Genomic DNA, 9,816 nt, shown 5'->3' on the forward strand with positions numbered 1-9,816 from the left:
GGGGTAGTACTAACCCGTATCCATCTACCCAACGCGTAGAGGTTGTTGCATATTAATATATCCGTGGGTAAAGAAATTATCCTATATCTATCTTCATATCGGTTAAAACCCGTGGAGTATTCGGGTTCCGGATACTCGTTGCCATCTCTACATTACGGTGGCCACTGGCCGACCCAGCTGAATCCGCGAGTTGGTCAACTAGGCCCTCTTTTTAGCCCATGCCGGCATCTGATTATGGCCCATGAGGTCATGATTACGAGGCTTCCATCTTAGAACTGGGCAGGACCATGAGCTTCCACGACGGCCCGGACCCAGGAGGCCCAGATCCTGGTATGCGCTTACCTGCCCCTCCTCTCTCTGTCTCTCTCGTGGTTCTACTGAACGAGCACTCGCCTGCGCTCTTCTCTCTCTCGTGGCGACGACTGGGTGACTGCCGGCGCCCCAGGCCTGAGGCTCCATCTTCGGGCCCTTCACTGGCTACGAGCACCACCTGGTACGCATACCCCTCCTCTTCCGTTCCTCCTGTACGAGCACCCTAACCCTAGTTTAAGATACTTGTAATCGGATCTGATCCAATTTCAGGTGTACTGGGTCCGATCCATCTGAGTCTGATCTTTTGTTTCTCGGGTTCCTGGCAGAGGATTATGGATTGGCTGGGGCAGAAGCGCGCGGAGATGCTGATGCAGGTGCTGCTGGTGGCGTCTGCTGTGGCGGCGTTCCTGGTGGGCTACGTGCGCGCGGACTTCCAGCTCATGCTGCTCGTCTACGCCGGCGGCGTCGTGCTCACAGCGCTCGTCACCGTCCCCAACTGGCCCTTCTTCAACCGTAACCCGCTTAAGTGGCTCGACGCTGCCGAGGCCGAGCGCCACCCGCGCCCCCAGGTCAGCGCCGGTGCGGCAGCAGGGGGAAAGAAGAAGTCCGGGAAGAACAAGTAATCGATCTTTCGGAGCGATATGTGTTCTTTGTCGATTTGACTCAAACCTATTTAAAGTTTTATTTCGCAGAACTAATCAATGATAAAAGAGCTAGAGGTGTTCGACAGTTTTGGTTGGTACTTAAAAATATGCAGTTGTAGCTGAAATTTAGCTTGCAATCTTGCACGCTACTTATCAGTTATATCTGCAATGATGATCTAACTAAAAGGATGGCGATATGCCTGGTTACACTCTTAGATTGACTTCGTCTGTAGCTTTATTAGCATTTTGTGGATGGGTTTTTGCTGTCTTCTTATGCATATCTGAAGATGTAGTGAGTTTTTTTTAGCAGAGATTGCATAGTTTCAGTTTGGTCCCTTGATTACGTTGCCTCCTTGACCATTTTTAGGTGGAGTGTTCATATCAGTGTCAGCCCTTTGTTGGAATTTAACTATTAAATTCATTCGTAATTCTCTTGTAGTGTTATAATCAAATGTGTAGGTTGCATGTAACCATAGGTATCCTACCAAATTTTGTGTTTGTGGACGGATGTTCTGCGGGGTTTTTTTTTGTGTGTCGATGCTATTTGGCATTGCTTATATCGGTTTCTTGTGTTGATGAACGCCGATGATTGTTTCCACTTAGTTGTCTGATTTACAATAGTTAACACGACACGACATCCATTCTACACATTATTACCTTAAACGTAGGAATCTGATGTAAACAAAAAAAAAAATTGCAGTAGCCTGTTGGATGGTATCAGCACCGGGCTTAAATACACAGTGAAATAGTCACCCAGTTGCCAGAAAACAAACTTACAAGCAATCAGGCAATATGTATATGCGCATACTAAAATAAGGAGCCGCTTTTAATCAATTACTGAATTTTGTTTTTACTTCTAGAGTTGCTTTGAAATTGAGTATTTTGATTGTTTTTTCACACTCTGTTTGGGATCGAGTGAGTGTCCTGCGGCGGTAATTTGTATCTTCTAGTGTGACTGTGTCTTATAGTATATGCATCATCAGTTTGCATAGAAATAGAATGGTATTTTTTATGAGGTACTCTGTATGTAAGAAATCGAGTGTCCAGCAATAAAAATGGTCTGGTACATTAGCACACTTCAAAGGTTGAGTAAGGAGATTGCACTTTTAGGTTAACCGTGCAAATGATATGGACCGAGCTCTAGAATGTAACTCAGATTCCAGAAAGAACAGCAAAGCACACATTATTGGTCACCGCCCACCAGTGGTGAGTATTGAAGGTTTGCATCTATTTCTAAGTAAATTGAATATGTATGAAACAACAACTGTCAACTGTAGTGCCTGGCACTTACACTTTATTAGTACTGTATAAAGTTTAGCACAATTACACGAAAAATGGGCATGGTATGGAATGGGGAGCTTGAGCATCGTGTGTTCAGTACACAGCGCTAAGTCAATTAAGCTGATTTGTCAGGGAAAGGAAAACAGGATCCCCTAAATTTTTAGGGTAGGGATTAGGGAAACTGTGACATGACGGATTCAGTTCATTGACCTAGTGGTAAGCTGAACCGGAGACCCCAAAAAAGAAAATGATTTGCCTGCTCTTCGTCGTCGACATGTCGATGCTGACGGTGAGGATCCCGTCGATCATCTATCGCCGTGGCGCGTGGTTTCTTCGTAGTCTAGTCCCTGGTAGTGGTAGTACACTGACGGAGACGACGCTAACGACCCCGACGACGGAGCTGTGCATCTCGCCAGTCGCAGATCCCAGCTCCGCAGCCTGCACCGTATTTATGACTTGTTCTGTTATTTCAATTATATGTGGATCGAAATATGTTGAAATAGATTGAAATGAATTCTGACTTGTTATGGATTTAAACCGACTCAATAACACCTAATCCGCATGGATTGACGGTGAAATGAACAAGCCCTTACAGCTTTTCGTTAATATTATTATTATACATGCACCAGCTGTCTGTCTGATCTGAGATAAGTAATTCAAGCACACCACCGTGAAAATGGAACTGAAGCAAGACATCGACAACTAGCTGAAGCAAAGCATGGAGTTGCCTAGCAACAACACTTACCATATAACCTGTCTGGGAGGCAACACCAAATCCGCTGCTGGATTACCCTCCCTCATCTCTCTGTCGTAACTCATATCCGTCCGTCCGTCCTTCCTACTAAAACTGAAACCTTTCTGAAAAGCACGCGCAAGTTACTTCCGTTCCGGCACAGGCGCCCCCCCATCATGCAGGCAGCAGCCGCGCCGCCGCTTCCACCGCCGCGCCGCCGCGTGTACACGGCGGTGGACCCGCGGTGCGAGTGGAGGAGCACGGAGGATGCGGACACCCTCGTCGTCGACGTGTCAGGTAAGGCAACACTGCCGATACGGCGAGACCGCACGTCGCACCAGAGAACCTGTCGCCTGCGCGGCTGCATGCGCCTTACGAACAACAAACGGTCTCTCTTCCACCCATTCAGGGTTCAAGAAGGACGAGCTGAAGGTCGTGTACAGCGTCCGGCGGAAGAAGCTGAAGGCCACCGGCGGGCGCCAGCCCGACGGCGCGCCCAGGCTGAAGGTCACCGGGGAGCGCAGGGCCGACGGCGGCCGGTGGGCGCGCTTCCTCAAGGTGGTCCCGGTGCCCAGGAGCTGCGACGCCGGCACCATCCAGGCCAGGCTAGACACCGAGAGGGCCCAGCTCTCCGTCGTCCTGCCCAAGCCCAAGGGATCGTCATCGTCGTCCAAGGACAGTCAGAAGGAGCGTCACCCTGCGGAGCGCGCACATTCTCTTGAAGAGCTGATGAGGGCGGACACTGCGGGTGGATCATCGGGCCGCAGCGACGGTAGCATGCGGAGCGCCCAGGAAGATGCAGGGAACGGCAAGGTCGAAGACAAGGAGCAGAAACAGGATCGTCATCAGGCTATGGAGGAACCGAGACATGATCAAGCGATGAACGTACAAGATTTACCGGGAGGAGACGGTGGTGCAACTGAAAATGCAGCCAGGAACAACGATGGTGATGGCAAGGGTGAGGACGGGAGGTGGTGGAGGAAGATCAGAAATCTGCGTGTTCTTAGCTTCCTCCTGGTCCTTGCATTGGTGGGGGTTGGTGCCACTGTCCTGTATATAGCGTTACTGTGAAAACAACTATATGTCTACATGTATGATGTATCATGTGCAATAGCACGGCAATGGCATTCCCCTCTGCAAGGAGGACATGCCAATGCAGATGGTGATACAATTGGAAGACTGCATATTTCATTTCTGTTTATAACCAAAGCACACACATACCCCCAGAAACATAGCCCAAAGGAAAACACACACTCCAAACTTAGAACACATCTTGAAACGGCGTATCTCACCAATGAGAGGCTAACCTAACACTAACACCATGGAACAGGGGGTAACACCCAAATTATTCAAAACAACTGGCTCATTCCGCGCTATCAGACCATGGAGCTATCAAACGACCTCATTTCGCGCTGGCAAGCTGGGTGCGGATGAGCTTGGTGGCCGAGACCATGTTGGTCAGGGCGGGCTTGACCTCCGTGTACTTGCGTGTCTTGAGACCACAGTCAGGGTTCACCCAGAGGATGTTGGTGTCGAGCACGGCGAGCATCTTCTCGACGCGGTCTGCGATCTCCTCTGTGGAGGGAATCCTAGGAGAGTGGATGTCGTAGACACCAGGGCCAATGCCAGCTCCGTACTTCACACCCTCACGGAAGACGGACAGTAGCTTCTCGTCAGACCGGGAGTTCTCGATCGTGATCACATCGGCATCCATGTCGATGATGGAGTGGATGATGTCGTTGAAGTTGGAGTAGCACATGTGGGTGTGGATCTATCCAAGAAAAGGGGCCGTCAGTAGAGATTATAAAAGACAGATTTCAGGTATCTCAAAACATTTCAAGGCTAATATACCTGGGTGGTGTCCTGGACTCCGCAGTTGGTGATCCTGAAAGAGTGGACAGCCCAGTCCAGGTAGAATGCATGCTCTGACTTGCGTAGTGGCAGACCCTCCCTTAGAGCTGCCTCATCGATCTGGATCACCTGCAAAGAGTAAAAAAAAAGGTGTTGTTACACATGGACATATTGTTGCAACGATAGAAAACAAACTTACAGAACTGGTAGATACAAACCTGAATACCAGCAGCCTCAAGATCCTCAACCTCCTTTTTGATTGCAAGAGCTATTTGGTAGCATGTCTCAAACCTGTACGCCAACACAACATAATTTATCATATTCTTCCCGTGGGGTCAGATACAGATGAAGGAGCAGAAGCACAAAACAGTCTTTCAAACCGTTTCTAAGCAGATTGGAAGAGGTAACAAACCTAGGCTGGTCGTTCCTGACGAATGACCAGTTGAGGATTGTGACCGGACCAGTCAACATTCCCTTCATGGGACGAGGGGTCATGCTCTGTGCCATCTTGGACCAGAAAACAGTCATGGGGTTCGGCCGGCTGACATCACCGTAGATAATGGGTGGCTTCACACAGCGTGATCCATAGGATTGCACCCATCCGTTGGCAGTGAACGCAAAACCAGATAATTGCTCACCGAAGTACTCAACCATGTCATTTCTCTGTAAATACATAGGCATTTACATAAATAAGTAAATATTTCACCTTCGACAAACATTAATATCAATATCCTAAAAGAACTTGTTATTTTTAGTGATCCAGACAAAAAAAAAGCTAATGCAGGTAGTCTACAATAAACAAAGCATTACACTGAAATGCTCACCTCTGGCTCTCCATGCACAAGCACATCAATGTCAAGCTCCTCTTGGATCTTGACGACCTTGCTGATTTCTTCCTTGATGGCACTGATGTATTCGTCCTCGGTGATCCTGCAATGACACATTTTCAGTAAGAAAATGAATACGATAAAAATATAATAATAATAATAATATATCCATAGACACTTACTTCTTTGCCTTGTATTCACGGCGAACCCTCCTGAGTTCCACAGTCTGAGGGAATGAACCAATTGTGGTTGTGGGAAGGACAGGAAGGTTGAGCTTTTTCTGCTGAGCATCCAATCTAGCAGAAACAGTGGTAGAACGGCGGTGGTCAGATCCCCTCAAAGCAGCTGCCTGTATGAAATGCATTTCTGGTTTAGAATTGGTGCGTACTAACATAAAAACTAGCATTTATTCAATAAAGATCAATGTTACTTACAGCCTTCTGGACCTCCTCGTTTGTCACCCTGGGCGATGATCTCCTTGAGGCCTGAGCAGCAGCATTGGCTGCAAAGTAGACCTGTAGGCGAACAAGTTCAATAATACAAACAGTAAGTTATTTAGGTACAGAATGGGAGTAATCACTCGACTCAAGTTAAACGGGCTCAGAAGAATGAAGAGTACAGAACGGTGCCATACCTCATCCTTTTGGCCTGCCAAAGCCTTGGCAAGGGCATTAACCTCAACAACCTTTTGGGCAGCAAATGCAAGCCATGACTTAATCTCATCATCCAGCTTAGTCTCATTTACAAGGTCAACAGCGGTGTGCATCAGTGAGCAGGAGGTTGACACCACAAGTTTGTCTGCACATCATATATTTGGTTACTGAACAACATACAGACAAAGGGAACGAATAAATAACAATATATCCTTCAATGCTTACCCTTGCCAGCAACAGCCTCAAGAGAATGAAGAGTGCTAAGAGATGCAGCAAGATCATCAGCCCAAATGTTGCGTCCATCTACAACACCAGCGAAGAGGTACTTCCCAGAGGGGAAGCTGCTCCTGATAAGATCAAGGGTCTTGGCTCCACGGATAAGATCGAAACCGTAAGCAGTCACACCACTCAATGATGTGAGGGTCCTGCGTTTGCAAAAAGAGTTTTTAGTTTTCTTTCTGAACAATATTACTCTGAAAGAAAGACCGTAGCGAGGATTATGTTAAAACTAAAAAAACATACTTGTAGGACTCAGCAGGAATATCAGCGAAGTATGTCTCGATAAGCACATTCAATCCAGAGAACGATGACTCCAGTTCAGCATATGCTGAAGAGAATGCGGCCAATTCGTGAGCATCAAGGTCTTTAACAAGGGTAGGCTCATCAAGCTGAATCCATGAAGCACCAGCTGCCTTCAGCTCAGCAACAACCTCCCTGTATTTCATAACACATCACATTATCAATTAACAAAGATTATGCTGAAAAAAAGTTGTTCGCTGCTTTGTGTGGATGCTTACTTGTAGATGGGAAGAATGCTACCAAGAAGTGAAAGAAGAGAGAAAGATTTCTCCACACCCTTGGCAGGCTTAGAGAGGAGCAAGTATGAGACTGGTCCAACAAGCACTGGGACTGTATCAATGCCGAGCTGCATGTGGGGCAAAAACATAAGTTTGCACACATATAAGAAAAAGAGCACCGCAGGGGATCCTATCATATTGCTATCATGAAATGTTGAACGAGAAAATAGTTATGTGACAGTTATGCATGACTGTCAAGATGACGAAGTCAATGTGTTCCAAGCTTGTCTATCTTTGACTTCAAATCAGGCTTGCAAAGGCAGTGGTCTAACTTATAATTTACTTCAATGTTATAGAATGTCTTGAAGGCATAGGTTCAGTACATCTGAAGTTCTTTTACCAAAAGGAAGTGTGTTCTAAGCAAACAATATATGTCAAATCATATTCAAATAGCTGGGAGACATAAATATTGATTGCTGCATTTTTCCCCTTGTCACTAAACCATGCAGCCATGTAAACAAACTATGATGAGAAGGGCAAATGAACTAAATTGCAAACAGTTGAGAGTATCTTGTTACAGCAACATACCGCCTTTGCCTCCTTGTACTCAGAAACAGCCTTGTGAGAAGCGTATGTGAACTTGGTGCTTGGACCAAGTTCAGGGACAATAAAGTGGCTGCAAAGAGTAAGGTAATAAAATATGTTAGACCAATACCACAAAAAAAGCCACCAGCAGTAAGCATTCAAGACAGGAGTTTACTTACTAGTTTGTATCAAACCACTTGGTCATCTCCATGGCAGGGACAGTGGCATTTCCCCTGGCCATAGAGAAGTAGGTGCTCAAGCCAATCTCGCCTCCAGTCCAAGAGTAGCGCTCTGGGACAGCGCCAAGCATGGCCGTGGTATCAAGAACCTGGTCGTAGTACGAGAAGGTATTGCTGGGAATGTACTTGATCCCAGCTTCTGACATTTGCTTCCAGATGCTAGACCTCAGGTCAGTGGCAACTTTCTCCAAATCCTCGGCGCTGCTCTTCCCATCCCAGAAAGACTCCAAGGCAAACTTGAGCTCCCTCTTGGGGCCCATGCGAGGGTATCCAACAATATGGGACGCCATCTTTCTATATAACAGTAAAATCTTAAGATCAGGTTGATTCACAGAAATAGAGAAGCTAGCTGAATATTTGCCTCAACAAAGCTGCAAATAAGCTAAAAGAGCTCCCTCTTGGGGCTCATGCAAGTGTATCCAACAATATGGGACACCACCTTTCTATATAACAGCAAAAATGTTAAAATCAGCTTTGATTCACTGCAACAGATAACTGAATATTTATCTGAACAAAGCTGCAAACAAGCTACAAAAATATTCTATATATTTCACTGAAACATAAACTGAACTGAATTCTTATCCTTCCATGTGAAACTCTGAATTCATACTGCATGTGTTGCTCCCATAAGATCTAAATGATTCGATGCAGAGAAATACCTCTGGTCAATCAAGGCTGTTTCTTTAAACTGGTAAGGATTAACCATACCATGGAGGTATGCTGTATGCACTACAGTCTTCCATTTAGGTTGCAACCTAACCTTTCCAGGATGTGGGTACAGGAGAGCTAAAATCGGTCGGAAGGGAAGTAAGGTCCCTCTCAGACATGCAGGGATCATGCTACAAATAACATCCGTAAGAAACTATAGTTTGGACAGGAAGCATGATATATTAAACTACAGCCACAGAAAACAACATCAATATAAAAAATATCACTGTCCATTCACTGAAACTGCCACCCAACTTTCGGATCATACATACATACATGGAGAAATTCTAAATTTTCCAACAGATGTAACAACAGTTTTGGAAAGCCCGTTCTGCTGCTAACAAAATTCTGGGGCCTGAATTTCATATAGTTACGACTCGAACCATCTCCTCGAGAAACAAAAGGGGGCAACAGGCTCTAATCCCGTAGTGACCCAGCGGCGATCTCAACGACATGTGCAAAAAGGAACCCGAAAATCGAACCAGCCATTCTCGACCAAAAAAACTACCAATTCCGCACAGCCTCGCGCAGCAAAGCAACCCCGACCGGGAAGGAGACAATGGCTACGCATCCAGACCGAAGAGAGACGGGCAGGCAGGCAGGCGGCCCAACAGCACGCCAGACTCACCGCGCGCCGAGGCGATCCGGGAGGCGCGGGGAGACAGCGGAAGCGAAGGAATGGGCGAGCGGTGGAGTGGGAAGGGCTATATAGAGCAAGGGAGCGGTGGGGAGGCGCGCTTACCCTTGGACCGTGGAGCGGGGGAGTAGCGCCGGGGGACGAGGAGTGGTGGCGCCGAGGACGACGGGGTGAACTGGGAGTGGGAGGTGGGTGGTGAACTGGTGATGATGAGCACGGGAAATCTGAGGGGTTCGTGGGTTTCATTTATAAAAGGGTGTATCGTCTGCGTTAGGTGGTGCGCGCTAGTACGTGGGATTTGGTGAGATCCCATTTCCCATCTGCCAGATCCGTTGGTGCCTGAGGTTTTCTTTCTTTTTTGTTTTGGAAAAAAAAACGTTTGTTTTGATTATTTCTGCTTTTTCTTGCTACATAAATTTTTTGAGCTAGTGCGATCGAAAATCAAGAATAAAAAAAAACCTCATGACAGTTTTTAAACGAATTGATTATAGGCAAAAAGAAACCGGATCTACGGCATCGGAAACTCCTAGAAAATTTATGCAATCTAGA

The 9,816-nt window shown here is 46.7% G+C and overlaps 3 protein-coding genes across 6 annotated transcripts; 2 read left to right on the forward strand and 1 right to left on the reverse strand.

Annotated features, from left to right (window-relative positions):
• The first annotated feature begins 265 nt into the window (after nucleotides 1-265).
• Nucleotides 266-1,521, forward strand: LOC100285983 (uncharacterized). 2 transcript variants are annotated; one of them, NM_001413950.1, is made up of 2 exons: nucleotides 266-493; nucleotides 583-1,521. In NM_001413950.1, the coding sequence occupies exon 2, from the start codon at nucleotides 645-647 to the stop codon at nucleotides 933-935; it is 291 nt and encodes a 96-aa protein (NP_001400879.1). In that variant the 5' UTR covers nucleotides 266-493; nucleotides 583-644; the 3' UTR covers nucleotides 936-1,521. The 2 variants fall into 2 exon arrangements, with proteins under 2 accessions (NP_001400879.1, NP_001400878.1); NM_001413949.1 differs by having other exon boundaries at nucleotides 639-1,521.
• A 324-nt stretch (nucleotides 1,522-1,845) lies between these two features.
• Nucleotides 1,846-4,165, forward strand: LOC103626029 (uncharacterized). The gene is made up of 2 exons (XM_008646414.4): nucleotides 1,846-3,267; nucleotides 3,380-4,165. Exons 1-2 carry the CDS (start codon nucleotides 3,147-3,149, stop codon nucleotides 4,039-4,041), a joined length of 783 nt encoding a protein of 260 aa, XP_008644636.1. The 5' UTR covers nucleotides 1,846-3,146; the 3' UTR covers nucleotides 4,042-4,165.
• Nucleotides 4,134-9,540, reverse strand: LOC541714 (5-methyltetrahydropteroyltriglutamate--homocysteine methyltransferase 1). 3 transcript variants are annotated; one of them, XM_020537566.2, is made up of 15 exons: nucleotides 9,373-9,522; nucleotides 8,582-8,761; nucleotides 7,863-8,216; nucleotides 7,687-7,774; nucleotides 7,099-7,226; nucleotides 6,824-7,015; nucleotides 6,527-6,726; nucleotides 6,283-6,446; nucleotides 6,083-6,163; nucleotides 5,831-5,997; nucleotides 5,646-5,751; nucleotides 5,234-5,484; nucleotides 5,040-5,112; nucleotides 4,822-4,950; nucleotides 4,134-4,741 (listed from the first exon to the last, which is right to left on the reverse strand). In XM_020537566.2, the coding sequence occupies exons 2-15, from the start codon at nucleotides 8,758-8,760 to the stop codon at nucleotides 4,373-4,375; spliced, it is 2,481 nt and encodes an 826-aa protein (XP_020393155.1). In that variant the 5' UTR covers nucleotide 8,761; nucleotides 9,373-9,522; the 3' UTR covers nucleotides 4,134-4,372. The 3 variants fall into 3 exon arrangements, with proteins under 3 accessions (XP_020393155.1, XP_008644635.1, NP_001288585.1); XM_008646413.4 differs by lacking the exon at nucleotides 8,582-8,761 and having other exon boundaries at nucleotides 9,259-9,540; NM_001301656.1 differs by lacking the exon at nucleotides 8,582-8,761 and having other exon boundaries at nucleotides 4,144-4,741; nucleotides 9,373-9,462.
• Between the last annotated feature and the right edge of the window lie 276 nt (nucleotides 9,541-9,816).

This window comes from Zea mays, chromosome 5, assembly GCF_902167145.1.
Source record: "Zea mays cultivar B73 chromosome 5, Zm-B73-REFERENCE-NAM-5.0, whole genome shotgun sequence".
Classification (NCBI taxonomy): domain Eukaryota; kingdom Viridiplantae; phylum Streptophyta; class Magnoliopsida; order Poales; family Poaceae; genus Zea; species Zea mays.

What these genes read in the sequence shown, in the direction of transcription:
- LOC100285983 (NM_001413950.1), top strand. Translation starts at nt 645, where the DNA reads ATGGATTGGCTGGGGCAGAAGCGCGCGGAGATGCTGATGCAGGTGCTG.
- LOC103626029 (XM_008646414.4), top strand. Translation starts at nt 3,147, where the DNA reads ATGCAGGCAGCAGCCGCGCCGCCGCTTCCACCGCCGCGCCGCCGCGTG. An exon ending in CCTCGTCGTCGACGTGTCAG is followed by an intron (nt 3,268 to 3,379) that starts GTAAGGCAACAC and finishes CCACCCATTCAG; the next exon opens with GGTTCAAGAAGGACGAGCTG.
- LOC541714 (XM_020537566.2), bottom strand. Translation starts at nt 8,760, where the DNA reads ATGATCCCTGCATGTCTGAGAGGGACCTTACTTCCCTTCCGACCGATT. An exon ending in ACAGCCTTGATTGACCAGAG is followed by an intron (nt 8,217 to 8,581) that starts GTATTTCTCTGC and finishes ACTGTTATATAG; the next exon opens with AAAGATGGCGTCCCATATTG. An exon ending in TGGCAGGCCAAAAGGATGAG is followed by an intron (nt 6,164 to 6,282) that starts GTATGGCACCGT and finishes GTTCGCCTACAG; the next exon opens with GTCTACTTTGCAGCCAATGC.